Genomic DNA, 20,043 nt, shown 5'->3' with positions numbered 1-20,043 from the left:
GTACTCCCACGCAGCTGCACTGTAACCGGTATTTCGTTTCCCGCAACTGCACTATAAGCGATACGTGTATACATGGAGTGCTATGGGAAAATTAACGGGAGTCTGAAAAGACCGCACTATATCCTGTCCTGCACTATAAGCGGTTACGTTATAAGTGGTCTATACTGTACGAGCAAACCTGAGCTATGTCTAGCAGTCCTGGCTAACTCAGGTGAAATGTGTGGAGAAGTGTACTTATGGATTTAGTATGTCATCTGTTGGAAGAAAAATTGTTGCTAACAAATGTGTGTGGGTGGACCTCTGGCTTTGTTTTATTTCAAAACATAAATCCAACTTAGCGTAAGAACGTTTTGTGCATACGGGCCCGTAGTCACAAGTTTAGCCTTCTAGTATGTTAAATGCTGCATCAAACTTAAATTGCTTGGCCTTTTGAAGCATTAGCTGTTTTTGACAAGCAGAGCCAGGAAATAGGCACTGGCATATTAGTTCCCATTTGATTATCTATTTACACAAGATATATATCTGTAGCTGTATTTATATCTAAATAGTATAGCTATCTCTAGCTATGTACCTCTTGTTACTCTAGTGATTGCAAGGCTATTTATATGTCAATGTTTGTTTAGAGCACTCACCATGGTAGCTTAGTGGCGCTGCGCTGCTTAGCTTGAGGTTGTGGTTCGACCTTGGCTTTGGCAGCCGCATTTCAGTGTGAGCAAAATGCAAAAAATGCTTGTGTACTGAAGTTTAGGGGCACGACACAGAACCCCAGGTGGTCAAAATTAGGCCAGGGTCACCACACTGTGCCTCATAATCTGACTGTGCTTTGGCACTTAAAGCCCCAGAATTTAATTTTAATTTTTTAAAGATACTATATATCTATACACACACATATCTATATGTGTGTGTGTATGTGTGTGTGTGTGTGTGTGTGTGTGTGTGTGTGTGTGTGTGTGTGTGTGTGTGTGTGTGTGTGTGTGTGTGTGTGTGTGTGTGTGTGTGCGCAGCTGTATCTGTCTATCTTTAGATAATATCCCTGGCTACTTCTAGCTCATGCAAGGCTGTTTATACCTCTGTGTCTGTCAAGAACTTCAACATAACTGTGCTCACTTGGTTTTAGCACATTGTGCCCTGTTTTTCTTTTTGTTGCCAGATCTTGAGAAGTATGCTGTACAGGGGGTCGGAGATCATGCGAGAGGTCGGCTGGGTCATCTTTGATGAGATTCATTACATGAGAGACAAAGGTAAGTCAGCTGTACGGCGAGTTTAGCCAGTTGTTGCATGGTGAAATCTTTGGTGGCGCATTCATGCTGGCAAGTCGTGGTGGTCACGCAACAGACATGGTCGTGAAGCAACAATGGCAAATGTTCAGCTTGGTCTAAAAGCAACCGTTTTGAGGGAGCCATTTGCTCTTTAATGTTTGAACTCTGTGGCATAAGTCGCAAAGCTACTCAACCAATCAGTGGTGCATCAGAGCAGAATTTTAGAATACACAAACTCTTATCCTGCTTGCATCAAAAGTGGGTGGAGGTGTGTCGTCACTACCAAGCTACTTCCACAGATTGCTGTAGCACAAACAAAACTTGACCCATTCTCGCCACTGGGTTTTGAACATGTACCCATGTGGCAATGTGAAGTTTGGAGCTGGACACACTAACTACTGTGTTATCACAGTGTTTGCTGGTAAAGCCTGCTGCTCTCGCAATAAGTGTGTTCAGAGCTGACAAAATCTGAGGCACTTTTTTTTTTCTTTTAATTGTTTTTGTGTGTTTATTACTTCTGATTTCATTTTCCTGCTGTGCACTGTGTTAAAGGTGCTGAACTGTTTGTGCTTACTCGTACTGACGAAGAAATTAAGAAATTTTATAATGCTATGTGAGCATTGAATCCCTGATGTGATCTTTTGCAGAAAGAGGTGTTGTCTGGGAGGAGACCATCATCTTGCTTCCAGACAATGTGCGGTATGTTTTTCTGTCTGCCACCATCCCTAATGCGAAGCAGTTTGCCGAATGGATATGTCATTTGCATAAACAGGTAAGTGCATGTAGATCTTGAGTATCGAAATTTGCATGGTAGTCTTGTGTGTATGTGCATGCATTGCACACTTGCATACACGATTACACCTGTGCAAAATGCAGACAAGTGGATGACTGTTTTTCAAAAATATGTGTGCATTGTAGCTTGTAAAACAACCGATAAATTTTTTTATTTAACTTTATTATTTGGCATATTGAATCAGGCACAACATGTCAGGTGTAAAACATTACTTTGTCCTTAGTTGCCTTAGTCGTATTCACTTGCCGAGACTACTGCATGCTTCGTATTATTACATAACTAATGTTGTTCCCAATTTTACCATAACAATGTTTCATTTCTGTTTTATTAAAGAGACAGACAACCACTCAGAACATGAATCGAGATAACCCCTCTAATGGAAAGATTGCCTATCGTGTTGGCTAAAACAAGCCCTGTTTTTCTCTTTAAATGTGGATTTATATTTTTAATTCTTCACTAAAAGTCACGAAAAATGGCTTTTGGCACCCCATGCAGCATAAACATGGAAGATGCATAAGTAACGTATCACGTGACCTACTAGTCTATGCAGTTCCTGGTCTTTTTATTAGTATTGAAATGCAGTGCACTTTTTTGTATTGTAAATTTTTTCTGAATTACAGTGTATAGATAAGCCATTGTAGTGAGTAGAAAAGTGGTGCTGCCTTCGCTTGACGTTTTCGATGAGTTGACTTCGCTATCAACAGAATAACGAGGCCGGGGGCCAGCCACCTATGACGTAGGCGTGTACTTCACAAAAAAATGCAGTACAAATCTAAGAAAAGTCTGTACAACAACACAAACTTATTGTAACAGCTTTTTAATTTTCAAAATTGGTTGAAAAGGATGGAGTGTAAAGTGGTTAAGTGCAGTTGCACTCACTCCTGTCAAAGCAGAACGATGGGCGCCTTTCACAATTTGCAAGGCGGGCTATCGGCACTGCTCTAACTTCTCAGCGTTGCTCAAGGAAGGATTCTTTCTTTTTTAGAGGCTGCTCAGGTCGAATAGTTCTGCTTACAAAATATCCACACACTTTTGGAAGTAACCGCTGCTGGTGTAAACACTACTGTGTGTGAGCTTTTCAGTGCGCCATAAAAAACTGGGTTCTTAAAAATTTGTTGGCAGTTCCTTTAATGTAAGAAATTTAGAATCGTCTAACCAATGGATGCAGTGCCAGGTGCAACACCACTTAGTAAGAACAGAAAAATTGAATTAAAATTTGCTTCAATTCTGCAATTTTGCAAGCCCCTTGCTTCAATGTGATGCAATAATGTTGCTTCAAGAAAAGTATAATTGCTTTATTTGTCTAAAATCTTGATTTACTGTCCTTCAGTACAGTTGTGAGTGTTAATTGCTTGTGCTTGTGTAAAAAATGTGCAATACATTCAGTACCTTGTCATTAAGCTCAGAACAGTCATGACCGCAGTTTCTTCATTGTTTTCCACGTGTTCATCCATGGCACATGTCCTCGGGTACCGTCAATGCTCAATCCACCGAAGCTGTATATATATATATATATATATATATATATATATATATATATATATATACCTTCGTCTGCATAAACCATCTGTATTTTGCACACGGAGCTGTAGTGTAGCATGCACTGCAACTATGCATTTCCATTGGTGTGCTGGGAAGAAAATGGAAAGCTTGTTTTTCTTGCTGTTGTTGAATGGCACATCAAGTGCATTGCAGATGGAATGCTTAAACATTTTTGCTTATTCTTGTTTACATGCAGCCATGCCATGTAGTGTACACAGAATATCGTCCAGTGCCTCTGCAACACTACATTTTCCCAGCTGGCGGCAGCGGACTCTACCTTGTCGTAGACGAAAATGTGAGTTTTTTTTTTTTTTTCTTTCCTTGAGGTGTCGTCGTTTTCTGCGTGAATTACATTTGCAGCCGTTTTGCGAGCTCTCTTGTCTTTGTCTTAATTGTCTCTGCCTCTCATTTTTGCTTGGTGGTTTGTGGCATGGTAAGCTGCTTTCCCATGAAACAGTTAGGCACAAAATCTTTACTGTGCAATTCTGCAAAATTCTGTTTTTAGTGCGAGGTTTAAACGAGAAGTATTGGAGATGTTTGATAATCACAGAAAGTTCACAACACTTTGCTTTTTTTGTGGAACTCTGCTTTCAGTATAGAGCATTTCATTTGATTTCTTTTTTATTAGTAGTATCCTCAAAGCTCCCGAAGGAATTACAGAGGGGAGTTGTACAAGTCAGAAATACAGTAATAAGAGGAAGTTTCTGGTTGTGCAATGCTAGCTAGAAATTCCAGAAAACAAGCAATGTCTTTCATACAAGTGATTGATCCGGGAAGGCGATTTGAGTCCTCCGAAGTGCGTGGAGTGAATGAGTACAGGCAAGCCTTTCTGTGACATGTCAATGCCAACTTTATTACTGTAATCAGTGCATAAAGAAATATGAGAGTCTGGGAAATTTACCGTTCAAAGTTCAAACCATTATAACTCGTGGTTACATGCACTGTTTATCGCTGATTTTTGGCCCAATGTGTGCCTTGTCTCAACAACTTACATCACGGTGTCATTCACTTTTTACGGAGGTATAGCTGCTCTGGGGTTTTTGAGCTCGCTATGTGTGAGCATGCCCATCTGTGAGCCCCGGAAAAAAAAAAGAGAGACAGAAAGAAAGAAACAGGTTCTGTTAAAATTAAGGAAATAACAGGTGGTGGGGGGGGTCACGTGACATCATTCCACTGACACGCATTCCCATCAGTCCAGTGCTATACTCCAGAGCCACACCATGACGATTTCTTTGTCAGCTTGGAATGCATCACCAGATTGCCCCTTTTGTTACCTACCCTTCAAGGCTTCATTCTATGCATGTCCACATTCAACATGGGGTAAACCTGGTTCTGTGATAAGGAGCAGCAATCCTAACACATTAGCATTGCTTGGGTCTAGCATAGAGGACCCTTTGAGTTATCAAATTTGTCCTTGTCAATGTCTTGCCGATAAAATGTTGTCGCTTATGTTTTCTTTACTCAGGGGAACTTCAAGGAGGAAAAATTCAACGAAGCAATGGCTTTGCTTCAGAATGCGGGCGACGCTGCCAAGGGTGACTCTGCCCTTAAAGGGCGCAAGGGTGGATTCAAAGGTGCCCGTACATTTCCTTGATGTCTTTACCCGCCGTGGTGGCTTAGTGGTTGTGGTGTTGAGCTGCTAAGCACGAGTTCACGGGATCAAATTTCAGCCACGGCGGCCACATTTCAATAGGGGCAAAATGCAAAAATACCAGTGTACTTAGATTTAGGTGCGTGTTAAAGAACCCCAGGTGGTTAAAATTATTCCAGAGTCCCCCACTGCGGCGTGCCTTATAATCAGATAGTGGTTGTGGCAAGTAAAACCCCATAATTTAATTAATCCTTGATGTCTTTGCAAGCTGTGAAAAATTTAGGACTGCAGGAGCACTATCTTTATGTTTGCTTTAAAACGCCTCTTCTTGAAACCTGAGCAACACGCTCAAATGAGCGTGATACTTTCAAGGAATACTATATTCCCTGCGAACTTTTTTGAAATGAACCCAATAATAAAAGAGATACATATATAGAGCGCAATATTTACTCTCCCTGTTCCCCCATGACGCAACTTTTACTCTCAGCTGATGCAGCACTGACAGCAGTGCCCAGCCTATTGCTCACCTCTTACTTTTTCTTCTTTCCATAGTACACTAATGGTAATCTTTCGAGGTTGGCATCTGACAGAGGTGCTCAAGAGCAGCAAGGCAGCAGCAGCAAGACCGAGCGGGGCATGTTAACAATCTATACTCACATTCTACTGGCAGAGTCTGACAGTGCTTTTGGTTTTTCGGAACAGATACTGAATAAGCTTAGCTTCTACGTGCAACTTGTTCGATTTTGCCGAGACACGGAAGAGAGAAGCAGAAAAATAAGTCAGATTTGTCAACTCTGCGATGTACTATTCTGTCCTATTTTACTATTGTAAATTAGGTGTTTATGTTTTCTCTTCCCCAGCTTTAAATTAACGTGGATGAAAATTTGGGTCTTTTTCCAGATATAGGCTCCCTGGAGATGCGGTGAAATAATATTTTCATTGCATGTTTGTGGCAGAATTGATCGAGGATGTTTTTCTTACTATGTTGAAATAGTGTTTCAGGGCATGCCCTTTTTTACTGTGGTATTCATTTGCTACTTCTGATTGTTGTGCCAGTGACTTCTGACACGCTTACGTCTGTTTTTTTGTTTTTGTTTTCTCTGCTCATAGGAGAGTCCAACTGCTACAAGATTGTGAAGATGATCATGGAACGTGACTATGCGCCTGTTATTGTCTTTAGTTTCAGCAAGAAGGAATGCGAGGCGTATGCCACACAGATTGCCAAACTGGACTTGACCACTTGTGAGTTCTTGTGCCTCGTCTTTTTGGTAAAATTTTAACTTTAAATATGGTGGGAAAGGCTTTGCTCAAGATTGCCCACCTCAGAGGAATTTTCTATGATGAAGGAACTGTCGGTGTCATATGGGAAACAAATTAATTTTGCGATTAGTCTTACAAAAAGGTTCTACTATTGCAATCAGTGGGTGACTTAAAGTAAATGCTAGATTTTAAATTTAGGCCTTCAATTCTTAAACAAAAACATTAAAGAAAATTTGCCATATCTTTATACAGTAATGTCTCGTTAACTTGAACTTCAAGGGGGGAACTGAAAATTTGTTAGAATAAACTGAAGTTCGAACTAAGGAGAGCCCATGGCGTTCGGAATTCACAGAGTTCTTCTCTATTCAAAAACATAGGACTTTGCTGGGATCGGGACCAACAGAGCAGTTCGAATTATCCATCACTTCTAATTAAGAGATTTCACATGATTGAAATTTCACTGTGTCTGCTTTTGACGTGCCATTCTGGAGTTGTAGATTTATTGCTTCAAGCTTTCTTCTTTTTGCATTTTCCTTTATTTTTTGCTAATTTTCACAAAACATCCAAAGGCCTCATAAAAACTCGGTGCTCGAATGACTCATTGAGCGAAATGAAGCTCCACTAACGTGGAACCTGGGGAGGTGCGAAGCATGCAGTGATGCACCGCTAATGGGCTCATACTGCCTTAAGCAATGGCTCATAACCCCGTAAACGCGGCCTCCCCATTACGACGACAGAAGAGAAGTGAAATTCTACGCTGCAATGATGAGCGGCAATGCAGCCAGCTGTAGAAGACGACGATGAACGCGGGAGCAGTGGCACGAGCGCGTGCCGAGCGCGAGCACTAGCCGCTTGCTTACCGTGACTACAACGACGACTACGGCAACGATGATTATGACAGGAGACGCTGACAGCCCAGGCGCATAAGGTGCTTCGCACCAAAAATACTGCTACAAGACATTTCGTGGACTGCTTTCTCTCTTTAATGTGATGGCAATCTTTAATGTGATAGCAATTTTTAATCTACAATGTGATAGCACTGCTTAATCATCTCATACATCTCTCCTCCCCACTTCTTTCTTTCTGTCTTTTTTTTAACATGTCACGATGCCTGCAATTTCGTTTGCTTTTTCACTTTTTTTTTTCTCATGTTTTCTTTTCTACCTTTCCCAAATTTCTGTTATGTTCATATTTTGCTACTAGTATTGTATAACATGATGTGTTTATTTCTGTTCTGTTCAGTTCAGTTATATTTGTTTTAGTACCATTCTGTTATATTTCATTTCACTTTTGCAATTTGTCGCTAATACTGTATAATGCTGCATGTTTCATTCTGTTCTTTTCTTTATTTATATGTTACCCACTCCCCTCTACAAAGCCTCGGCGACTTGAGGGTATCGAAAATAAATAAATAAAATAAATAAACCAATTCAGATAGTTTAAGCAGTTGTTTAGTGCATTTCTGCATTTCAAATGTGTTTGACTAGTGCAGTCAGAATAGACCCAAGCTAAACGTTTCCTGTTAAAGCACTCCTGAAGCTGCTCTTATTAAATAAAATTTGTATTTGTCTTATTCTAATGCACCTACAAATCTAAGGTGCACCGGTTCAATGTAAGAAATATAGTGCACTGAATCTAATGTTCACCTAATTTTATAACGAAAAGTGTAGCATGCCTCTGATTTTCACAATTAGAACAAATGAAATCTTCAGTATTTTTCTTTGCAGAATGTAAATTTATTCACACTTAATGTCCATTGTCATTCGCTGTCAGACAAGCTTCTTATTGTGGGTCTTTCGGATCACATGTTGTTTTATGTGTTGTTCTGCGTGCACCACCCCATTTGCAACAATTGCAAACATATTTATTGTAACTGAATTGTAACACATAGACACTTTTTGTACCGATTTCTTTAGAAGAAAAGGTGCATGTTAAATATCCATCCTACGCATTACATGGCCTGCCCAGCTCCATTTCTTCCGCTTAATGTCAACTAGAATATCGGCTATCCCCGTTTGTTCTCTGATCCACACCGCTCTCTTCCTGTCTCTTAACGTTAGTCTAAAATAGAGTAAATACTGTTAAATAAGTAGGAGATGGGCAGAGATCACAATGCAGTTGTGCAAATTATAAGCTACAGCCTGGCACTGATATATAGTCACCTGACTATTGCCAGCTAAAACTGCGAGTTTGTTAACTCTCTATGTCGTGACTTTGTCAATCCTTGGTCCAGCATGGCTATCAATATGTTCATGCTGCTCGATAACTCATGCGTGTAGAGTAGAGGGAAAGTGACCGAACTGCTAACCATAAAAGTGAATCTTTCTTGCTTTCGAAACAGTGAAAGAGAAGAAACTCGTGATGGAGGTCTTCCAGAATGCCATGGACTCACTTTCGGAGGAAGACCAGAAGTTGCCTCAGGTGAGGAGACGTGTCAAAACTTGCTTACTCACCTGCCATCATCATCATCATAACTTTGTTATTCCATTAAACCGCCACATTTCCTCACCGACCGATCTTCTTGTGGAGCACACGAGAAGAGTGGTTGGTGAAGGAACATGGCAGTTTAATGAAATAACAAAGAACGTGCATAATAATGATAATGGGTTATAGAGAAAAAAGTTTTAACAAGGCATGGCGAATCCTCCATGGTTTATCGAGCCATGCTAATAGGCACCAAACCAAACCAAAGGCAAATGACATGCTTGGAACACTTGTCGTTGGCAACTCTGCTCTTTGTCAAAATTGATCTTTCTCTGTCAGTTGCATGCGTAATTAGACTATCTTCACCTTCCACTCTTATCAGTGAGAGAAATGTCCTTCTTGATCTTATCACTTTCCTGTCACCCTTTATAGGTTGAGCAGGTTCTCCCACTGCTGAAGCGAGGCATTGCGGTGCATCACTCCGGCCTGCTGCCCATCTTGAAGGAGACCATTGAGATTCTCTTTGCAGAGGGGCTTGTCAAGGTACTGTTGCTCTGCTTCTGTTGTGCATACTGAAGCATTGTTGAATGGTCCGTGAGTGACTTGTATCTTGAAGATTTTGTTACATGCCGGTTAAGTAATCACGTTGCGGACATTCTTTTCTTACTGTATTGCAGGCACTGTTTGCAACAGAGACATTTGCTATGGGACTCAACATGCCTGCCCGTACAGTACTGTTCACAAATGCAAGAAAGTTTGACGGCAAAGACTTCAGATGGGTGAGTGCATTTGTCGAGCAAATGAGTGTTGATGCTGTTGCTGCAGGAACCAAATTATGGGCGGTGCTATGGTCACATGGCACCGTATATTACAGACGTTACAGAAGTAGTTGTTTGGGTCACTACTTGAATGTATGCAACACTGCTTGCTTGTAATGTGAAAATTCCAAGTCCTTGTTCACCAAGTGCTTCTTGCAGCACACACTAGACTGATCTCACTCAGCTCAGAGTGTAGTGTGTGCACGAGTCCTGCTGGTACTAATTAAGGCACTCGAACCCACGCCCTTTGGTGGTCGCAATGCTTTCGCATTCATCCTCGTAGGGCCCCTTGAAGTGCCCTTGAATTTTTACACTGTGTTTGTGTGCAAGAAAGAATTGTGTGAAATGTAGCACCACTCGCTTTGTCAAACAGGGATGGCATGCTTCAGTCTACAGGGTGATCATTTTTAAGTTTTACGGAATTCTAAAAATGGCTTGAAGTTGTTGCAGATAACACTATTCTAGTCCTTGAGCTGTATTATACTATTCAGAGAGGCGGACATTAGTTCAATGACAAATCGTAACACATATTCAGCTAATTAACAGAAATTCACTAATTATCTTTTGAATTAATTACTTTACGGCACATATTGCAATTTGGGAATTGTAGCTGGCGACTTTGCAAGGCATATCCACTTGGAATGAATTTCCAGAATGATGCCAGTTTGGAGAGATATGCCATCAAACTTGCCCTAAGAATGCACTGTTGTTCCACTTTTTAAACAAAATGCTCTCTTAGGCATTGAAGAACAAAAGTAATCGGAACACCCATGTATTTCGTCCCACACTTTGGGAAATGATATCATAAAACTGGTGTCATCCTGGAAATTCATTGCAAGTGGATACGTCTTGCAAGCTCACCGGCTACTATTCGTTAATTGCAATATGTGCCGTCATGTAATTAGTTAAGAAGTTAATTAGTGAATTTTCATTAATTAGTTTAATATGTGTTTCGATTTCTCATGCTAGGAATGTTGGCCTCTTCGAATAATCTAACTCAAGGACAAGAATTAGGCTGTCTGCCACAGGCGATTTTTAAAAATCCCATAAAACTTAAAAATGGTCACCCTGTGTGTAGTAGACATTTCCAACGAGAGCTCCTTGGATGTCACCATAATGCCCTCTGCATTGCTAGTGAACCCAGGTGATCTTCATAAGCATTGTAGAAACGACAGCCTGTGTGCTTTGTACGTAGATGCAGCAGTTCAGAGAAGTGTACTCTCGGCCCTATAGAAAGGTCTATGGCAAAGCTTTTGTCAGACTTCAGAGTTCATAATGGGCAATGCACACTTTTCTGTTGCTTTGTTTAGGTCACCTCTGGAGAATACATCCAGATGAGTGGTCGTGCCGGGCGACGTGGTCTGGACGACCGTGGCATTGTCATTCTCATGATAGACGAAAAAATGAGTCCAGCGGCTGGCAAGGACATTGTCAAGGTTAGATATTATTGTGGCTCATTTGCTTTATTGCTTTTCTCTCTCTCTCTCTCAATTGTATCTCACAGCTGAGCTCAGGATACGCCTATTTGGTGTAGTTGTCAGGTCTAATTGGTTTGTAGCTTTAACAAGAGACACGGCAAAGCCAATGGAGATCACAAGAAACACAAGTACTTAGTTCTGTATCGTTTCCGATGTCTTGAGTTTACTGCGCTACATACAGTCTGTATTACTAACTACCATTTTGTGCATTAGCGATCTTGGTAAATAATAACAAGACACAAATCATGATATTTAAGCTTACTTTTGTGACGCAGTGTTCTCCTTCAGAATAAAGAATAGTTGGGGAATGCTGCCAGTTCCATTTTTGAATCAAGCCTTCTGAGGAATGCCACATTTCAGTTGTCCCATACATAGCAGACTGCTTTTGAGACAAACTCTTCTATTGTGAATTATTCCATGAATGAAACAGTTTGGGAACTTAGTTTGCATCCCCGTAGATTTCAAACCAGTGCCAGATTTCGTATTATGAAATATTAATGGCGAAGTGAGACTTTTCTGTGAGACTTGGGCATTGAGGACCGCATGGCAAGATTAAATTATTAAAAATTTTTTTTCAGTTGTCAAAATAAATACACAAATTAATGTGTGTTTGCTGTTTCACACAAACATACGCTGTTGAAACAGTATCAAGGAAAAATACTGTGGACAGTCATAGCTGTGAGAAAAGGCTCATTTAATTCTTCCTCCTGCTTGCACATGCTGCACAGAATAGAGAGTGGCTTTGCTCTGGTAGTTGAACCAGACGTAGACTGCATCCTTGATCTACACGTTGTATATGCTGGTTTTGAGAAAATTTACCCCCTCTGGGATCTCCAGTTTCCCATAGCCTTTTTCTCATAGAGGTACATCAACCTGCAGTCATGTGGGCATGTGTATGACTCTGTTTAGAGATGTCTGGTGCAAGTTAGTGTTAATGGTGTTCCTTATGCTGTGGCTGCTTAGTAACCAATACATAGATGTTAATTTATTTTATGCCAAGTACTGTTGTGTTTGGGCTAAGAAAGTTGTGCCAAAACAAGCTGCAGCTGCCACATTTGCATTTCATTCTTGGTACACAGTGCTATCTTTTGTCGGGCTAATGCAGCTGCCCAATATGCCTGTCCTTCACATACGCCCTCTATCTTTGTAAGGTCATTGCAGTTTTCTTTTGGTCACCTGTGGGAACTTTTGACGCACACATTTGTTTTGCTACCAGGATGTCCGATGTTACTGTTCTCTGTGACAGGGCTTGCCTGACCCCATCAACAGCGCATTCCACCTGACCTACAACATGGTGCTTAACTTGATGAGAGTGGAAGAAGTGAACCCGGAGTACATCCTGGAGCGGTCCTTCTTTCAGTTTCAGAACAATGCAGCCATCCCAGTTTACTATCAAAGTGAGTTATGGCGCCTGGCCTTTCACACCTTGAACCTCAGAGAGCTTTCTACGAAGTCATAGACAACACTTGAGCTATGTTTCAGAGAGGAAATTTCAAACTAGTGTAGTCTGAAATAACAATCTGCTATTTTGTTATTTATCTATTTACATAATTAATTTTAATTGTACACTTGGTGTTGTAAAGTGCTGTCTGAGGAGCATTCTAGAACAAGAATTTGGAAATTAGGTTTAGTAATATAAGAGAGAAAGGCAAATGAAATGTTGCAAGGAGGTGAGCTACCCTCCTCGCTACAGAAGCGCCCTCGCATTGCCTTGGCAAGTACTCGGAAGTGGTAGTCCTTCCCTGCCTTCTCCCATATTGGAGCTGAAGGCCCACATGACTGACAGTTTACTTCGTGACCCCTACCTACTTTTTTTTTCTTCTTTTTTTTTTCCTTACCGCACTATACATTTTCTGCAGTGCTTTTGCATGCTTTGCATTACATGGGAATCGCCCAAGTTGTTCATGTCGCTGCTGGCTGTTAGCGCAGTGCACCCATGACGTGGAAATATCGAGTCTTTGACGTCATTTCAGCTCCTCTAAGGGCATGCAAGCTTTTGTTTGAATTTTTGGCTGTTCTTGTAGCACACATTTGTGTAATATTTGGTAAACACGCTTGTCACCGTGTGATCTATGTACTGTGCTTGTCTGTCTGTAATGCCTATATCTTGTGAGGGGCCATTCAGCTTTGTAGTTATCTTTGGTGTCATAACGAAAGCATCTTTTCTGCTGGTCCTGTCATCCCCGCAGAGCTGCAGAAGTTGCAAGCAGAGCTGGAGTCATTCAAGATTCCGAATGAGACGGAGGTGGCCGCGTACTACAAGGTGCGGCAGCAGCTGGCCTCCCTCTCGCGTGAGCTGCAAGCCTTCCTCACCAAGCCCCAGTACTGTGTCCCGTACCTGCAACCGGGGCGCATGGTCCATGTGAGTGTGCCTCAACCCCCCACCCTCTGGATTTTAGAGTGCACGCACCTCTTAGGTGCCCGTTCCTGCCTTGAGTGACAGCATCCCTCAGCATAACCGCGCGAATGCGGAGCGCAGCAGGGGATGAAAAAATTGGAGGACGCTTAAGCTTCGCCTTTAAGAGTAGAAAGCGACAGCGTTATCGGGCTCTGTTCGCATCACATTTTTGTTTATGAGTAGGCTTCACTGCAACAGACGAGGGAAAGCCAGCTTACAAAGACCAAGCTTACACTGATCCCCTTAAAGTCGGCTTCACTTTTAAACACAAATGCATTGCTGGGAAGACATTTTTACAGGAGCAATTTAAGCCGTCTTATATGAAAATGTGAAGGCCCTAGGACCTTTTCTTATTATTAGTTGTTTCCTGTTGCCCGAGGCGCGCGCGTCTAAAATTTTGAAAGGCTCGGTTTTCAACATTCCCCTCAATGTTGCCTAGAACTAAATTACAGCGAAACACCATCAGAATTGGAGGGCACTTAAGCTTCGCCTTTAAGAGAGGAACGCGATAGCATTCAAAGATCCGTGGCTGCTTGTCAGGCTTTTTTCTCATATATTCAAATTGCAATCCGAAGCTATCACGCCTGTAGGGTTGTGGTTAAGTCGTACTTTACGATTTTCTGACGGATTTTACTTTGAGAAATTCAATTTTTGTTCACTAACGCCTTGAGTCATGCGGAGGGCCTGTGTGGTCGGGGTGGTTCGGGATGATGTGGTTCGGCATGAATATTTCCGCCAGACGCCGATGCTTAACGCCGACGCCAGATTTTCTGCGACACGGGGCCCTTAACGCCGTCGCGTTAAAATGACGATAGCGGAGAGAGCGCGAGGACGAAATCAGAGGAGGAAGTATGGTGAAAGGGTAAGGAGGTCTGCGGCGAGCACATCCATCGATACCATATACGGAAACGAAGCGCTGGTGTGGGCTTCAGACCTACTGTGCCTGCTCTACTTCGCCTGCACCGCCGCCACTGAAGAATGCACTCCGCGCGGCCCACGCATTCCCGTGTTCACGCTCCTTTCTGAACAGTGAGCAATGCAACCGGTGTAAATGCTTCGTCTGCTGCTGCTGCTGCTAAACGAGCTGTCCGAGCAGAGGCTCGGCGCTGCCGCCGAGAGAACCCTGCTGTTCAGAATCAAACTCTTTGCCACAACACATCGCAAATTCAAAGCACCTAAACAGCTGCGCTCAAGATTTGCATTAGGGAGTATCGTAATCGTGGGTGAACTTTTTTCTATTACATCACTGCATTTGTGTGAATGTACTGGGCAAGCCTAACTCACTAGTAAAGCATGAGCATATGGCTCATACTTCATGCTGCAATAACTGGATGTATCTGTCGAAGCATTGTCAACACAATGAACTGCACTGATGAGAACAGTGCCTTTGGATGCCCTCTCTGGCACGTCATCAGCTGTGTGGCTAGCCAGATGGCACTGCTGCAAGAACTTTTGGCAGTTTAGGTCTGATTGGGTAGACTGGCAACTATAGTGAGCACTAACACTAAGAAATATTTTGGAGTTTTCTTTCCTCCCCCCATTTTCTAACATTTTTTGTTGTTGTTTCAGGTAAACAATGGCACTGATGACTTTGGCTGGGGTGTGGTCGTCGCCTACTCGAAGAAGAAAGTTGTCGTCGCGAGAGTGAGTCATTGTATCTTCTTCCGCATCACTCTGCCATCTCACTGCTTGTGCTCTTGAAATCGGGAAAACCTACCTGACGTGTCTCGGTTTTGAACCCCCTGTTCATGACTACCAGCCACGATGGCTCAGTGGCTATGGCGTTCTGCTGATGAGCACTAGGTTGCAGGTTGAATTGCCAGCTGCGGTTGCTGCACTGTAATGGGTGCAGAAGGCAGAAGCACTTGTGAACCCTCTTTTGTTTGTACATCAAAGAGCACCATGTGATCAAAATTAATCTGGAGCCTTCAACTATGGCATCCCTCATAGCCCACTCTGCAGCCGGGCAACGTATCACTCCACAAATCGATGCTTATTTTTTAAAGCGAATGGCTTTCTTTGCTTCTTTTGCCCGTTTTTGTGGTTGTCAGTGTTTGGGCGATGGTGGTGGTCGGACTTTGACCGCCGAAACAAAGGCACTGATGCAAAAAAGCACGTACACTCACGCAACAAAGTTTGCTGGGCACATTTGTTGCCGAACCCCAGCTGTTCTAGCCCTGAGACGTACCTAATGTCGTTTGAGAGATTTGAAGTGTCTGAAAACTAACGTGACGTGGGTGTGGTGGAGCCCTCGAGAAGGGCAGCACTTCTCTTGTCCTGCCACCTTCTCCCCCTTTGGCAGTTGCGGGAGAGGGGGATCACAGTCACATTCCATGCTGGTGACAACACACATGATGAATCGACTCATACGTAGAGCCACCTATACTACTACTACAGGTGCGCTGGTTAGTGGCTCTGTTCCATCCGGGATAGCGTAATGAAACAACTAGTGCTACCTGAATATTTTCACTGCAACAAGTAGTATACGCCTTCAAGTGCATCATTCGTGGTTTCTGAGATAGCTTTTTAGAAGCAGTCGACTGTTCATTTACATTGGCAGTTATCAGTGTTTTCTTCACAATTATTATTATTATTTTTTTTACTATTTATATGACTATCCTAAATGCAGAGTACAGTACTCTAGGATGTTCTGTGAAGATGAGCAGTTTTCAGACATTCACCATTGAACAGACTTTCAGTGTGCCTCCTACTGCTGTGTGTGACTGATCAGAGCTGGAAGTTTTGGCTCCACAGGAGCATCCTACTGTTTCTATGTTTTAATGATATGAAAAACTTGATATGATAGTCACGCCAAGCGAAGGCTGTCACATAACCAGTGGTGATGTTTTCTGAAGATGTGCAAATTATATGAGAAACTGTTACTGAAATTTGTGACCATCCATGATTGTACGGAGGCAATGGCGACTATGTTTGCACGGTCATGTTTCAAGGCTAGACAAGGGTTGAAGTTTGTAGTTGTGAGAGGGGGACATTTTTCCAGTAAAGGGGGAAAAAAAAGGTTGTAAGAGTGGACAGGGAGGAGCACTTGTAATGTTTCAACGCTCTTGCGTGCCTCTGTTCAGGGAAAACCTGGCCTCAATGACCCCGTGGTGATTGTGGATGTTCTTCTCAACGTTTCCAAGGAAAGTGCCCAGACGAAACTCACGTCAAAGTTGACGCCTCCCAAGCCAGGAGAGAAAGGGGAAGTGCAGGTTGGTGTATACCTTGTTGGTGTATACTTTGCTACTGCTCGCCTTATTAGAGCTGTGGTTCTCATTAGCCATGACAGTTGTGTTGATTCTGTTGTGGATTGATCAGGAACTCCCTTCCATATTTATCTTTTATTTATTTATATTTTATTAATTGGATATCATTTACACATGAGTGTAAATGCAAGACAAGATGTCACGTAGCGACCTACTGATGGCTAAGTGGCTATGGCACTCTGCAAGGTTGCAAGTTTGATTCCCAACCATGAGAGCTGCATTCCTACAAAGGCACAATGAAAAAACGCCTGTATACTTATATTTAGGTAAACTAAGATAAAGCCACCACCCTGTGTACCCCTCGTTTCTTGTGTATGCGTTTCTTTCGCTGGTTTTCATTTTAGTTGACTATGTACCAACTAGCCCAGCACTTAGCCCTGCTGCGTCACCTACATTTAAAAGGTCCACATTAAACAACTGCAAGCGGTCGAAATTAACCTGGAGCCCTCCAACTGCGGTGCCTCTCACGGCCCGTGATTAAACCCTGTAATTAGAATTTTCTTTTCTTTACTTTCTTTCTTTACCTTTTTTCCTGTCTTCAAATTCTAGGTGGTTCCCCTGACAATCGACAACATCACCAAGATGAGTACCATTCGCCTGTTCTTCAACCAGGATCTGAAGTCTACCGACAACAGAGCCGCAGTGCTCAAGTCTATCAAGGTGCGTTGTTTGCTTGGTTTGTGCAGCTGTGTGCACACTAGTATGCTAAGCATTTGAGTCGCATTCATATTTCATGACAGTGTCTTCACAAAAGATTAAGGACACAAGGAAGTGGACAGACATAATAGTCCGTTAATTCAGAGAAGTGGACAAATGCACACCATGAAGAATGTGCTTTCCTGCATCCCATGTTCTTTGTGGGCACCACTTACTGGTGCTATTCGTGGGTGTGTGGTGCCTTTTCTGTGTATTCCTCTGACTCTAACCCAGTAGCAATGCCTAGCAGAGCATGACCTCTAAGATCTCTGGTGCAGCTGCTCAAGATACACGTTTCCAGCGTTCTGGAGACATTCCATTTAAGAACTCGCGAATTTGTCAGCATGCAGTTGTCATATTCCGGCACTGCCGTGATCAGTCAGGGCCAACTCTCATCATCGTGTGCGAAAAAAATTATGTGTGGTGAAATTATCACAATTGTTCACGATAATTTTGCTTCACTGCATGGCAAAGGCACCGCCGCGAAGTGCAGGCCCATTGAGGCAGCGCTTAGTGTAATGGACGCCTTTAATAAGATTCAAGCCATGCTAACAACATAACAAAGGCTTGCCCAGCTCACTTTCCGCGTCACTAAACCACGTGTTTCATGTTATGTGTATATATTTTGTGTTAACAAAGTTTTGTGACCAGGCAATTTTTAATGAGCCCCATCAACGTTGTTGTGGCAAGATTAGCATGCTAAAGGCCAGGGTTGACGTTGAGAACTCGTGTGAGCATTTATCGCCTAGCTGACCTTCTTTAACCCTGGAAAATCCTAAATACCATTATACATCTAGGAAAATTATGAATGAAGGAAAATTATATCTTGCTATATGAGGTACACTTGTACAAAAAAACAATGAAATGTTAGTTTAGTAAATAATTATTATAGGAAGAAATTAATTAGTCAATGATTTCCTCAACTATCCACAACTTGAAAACTCACTCGGGGATTTAAAAAACAAACTGCTGGTTTCGCATTGTTTCCCATGCTGTGAGGTCTTAACGTGCCCTTGGGATAAAGGAACAACAACACAGTAGTGGGAACAAACAAAAGGGCATTTATTGTGCCTTTTATACACCAATCTAGCCAGCTAGCCGAATCGCAACCAATTGAACTTGCCGATGGACACTAATAAATCGAGGAAGTCCGACTCACCTTGCCAGGATATCGAGCGAATATGTTCGCCCCAAGCCGGACACCAACGCCTAATCATTTGCATGTACAGTCATGCTAACGATGACGCATTCGAACGAACGTGTTCGTTCATCACGGTGCCCCGCTCCAAAGTCTTCTTGCGAGACAGTCCCACAAAGCGTGCTGACGGGCGCGTGAGAAGTCCAGACACGCCGCCAAGCCCAAGAGGGAAGAGGCTACTCCCTTTTGCACCTGAGTAACCCTGCTGTTAGCAGAGTAACACTCGTGCCATCACTTTTATTATCCTGAAGTTACACCGATCGCCTCTGGCATACAGCTATGCGGGGAAGCTGGATTACAGGAGACGTGAGAGCCATGTGGAGAAAACAACATCAGGGGACGCGTGATAATCTAGCATCCCCACAATGCCTTAATAAAGATTTGGAGGTACCAAAATGAGCGTATCAAAAACTACCGTATTTATTCGATTATAAGGCGGTCACAAAGCGAGGTTGCCAATTAATTGGAGGATCCAAGAAAAAAAAATATTGCCTTATAGTGCGGCTTCACGACAGTGCGCGCCGCAATGCCGTGAAGCCACACCTAAAGGCGAAATCCGTTTATACGGTAGGGGGTGACTTTGAGGCTAAAGATTCTCGAAAAAAAAAAAACTCACCTTATATTTGAATAAATATGGTATATGTTTGACATTGTGGGGTTAACAAGGTTCACTTTCCTGTTCGGACTTTCTCATTTTTCCTTTCTTTTTTTTTAATCTTTCATTTCCTTGCAGGAAGTTGAAGAGAGATTTCCAAAAGGCATCCCCCTTGTTGACCCCTTCGAGGACCTCAACATTAAGGATATCAACATGAGAGAAGTTGTCAAGGTGGGATACCTTTAGTTCACCTCTTGTGTCACTGCTACGATTGCAGTTTGAGAGCTTTGTGTCTTGTTGCAAAAATTTTTCAGAAAATCGAGGCCTTCGAGAACCGGATGTACGCGCATCCACTGCATTCACATCCTGACCTTCCAAAGATTTATGCGGAGTACGAGAAGAAAATGAAGGTGAGAGGGCTATCTTTCTTTTAAGGCTGCTTTTAATAGGGTGTAGGAATATTGATTTTTGAGACTGAATTAAGTAGTGCCATAGGCATACCTGCTAACCCTTCACAAGTTTGTGTAAAGCTTACAAATTTGGGCTTGTATGATTTTACGAATGTTGCATTGAGCATTACAAAAAATAAATTCTGCTTGCGAAAAAGTTTCGCTTGTTGGTGTTCGACCATACCCTTGGAAGTCGTTGAAAGAACACTAGAGGGCTAGCTTGCTTTGAGCAAGTTTGTTCAGACAAGTTCCTGAAATAGGCGAAATTTGCAACAG

The 20,043-nt window shown here is 42.4% G+C and overlaps 1 protein-coding gene across 1 annotated transcript in view; it reads left to right on the top strand.

Moving 5' to 3' along the window:
* LOC119432972 (exosome RNA helicase MTR4) overlaps nt 1–20,043 on the top strand; it is a 37,337-nt gene that overhangs the window by 7,485 nt on the left and 9,809 nt on the right. The window contains exons 6-21 of the mRNA XM_037700112.2: nt 1,151–1,241; nt 1,907–2,031; nt 3,791–3,889; nt 5,060–5,168; nt 6,296–6,427; nt 8,787–8,866; nt 9,302–9,412; nt 9,547–9,648; nt 10,998–11,123; nt 12,412–12,562; nt 13,355–13,527; nt 15,133–15,207; nt 16,647–16,775; nt 17,379–17,489; nt 19,457–19,549; nt 19,633–19,728. Coding sequence (XP_037556040.1) covers nt 1,151–1,241; nt 1,907–2,031; nt 3,791–3,889; nt 5,060–5,168; nt 6,296–6,427; nt 8,787–8,866; nt 9,302–9,412; nt 9,547–9,648; nt 10,998–11,123; nt 12,412–12,562; nt 13,355–13,527; nt 15,133–15,207; nt 16,647–16,775; nt 17,379–17,489; nt 19,457–19,549; nt 19,633–19,728 — 1,803 coding nt within the window. The remainder of the gene's footprint in view (nt 1–1,150; nt 1,242–1,906; nt 2,032–3,790; nt 3,890–5,059; nt 5,169–6,295; nt 6,428–8,786; nt 8,867–9,301; nt 9,413–9,546; nt 9,649–10,997; nt 11,124–12,411; nt 12,563–13,354; nt 13,528–15,132; nt 15,208–16,646; nt 16,776–17,378; nt 17,490–19,456; nt 19,550–19,632; nt 19,729–20,043) is intronic.

Source organism: Dermacentor silvarum, chromosome 11, assembly GCF_013339745.2.
Source record: "Dermacentor silvarum isolate Dsil-2018 chromosome 11, BIME_Dsil_1.4, whole genome shotgun sequence".
In the NCBI taxonomy this organism is placed as follows: domain Eukaryota; kingdom Metazoa; phylum Arthropoda; class Arachnida; order Ixodida; family Ixodidae; genus Dermacentor; species Dermacentor silvarum.
This window is presented reverse-complemented; position numbering and strand designations above follow the sequence as displayed.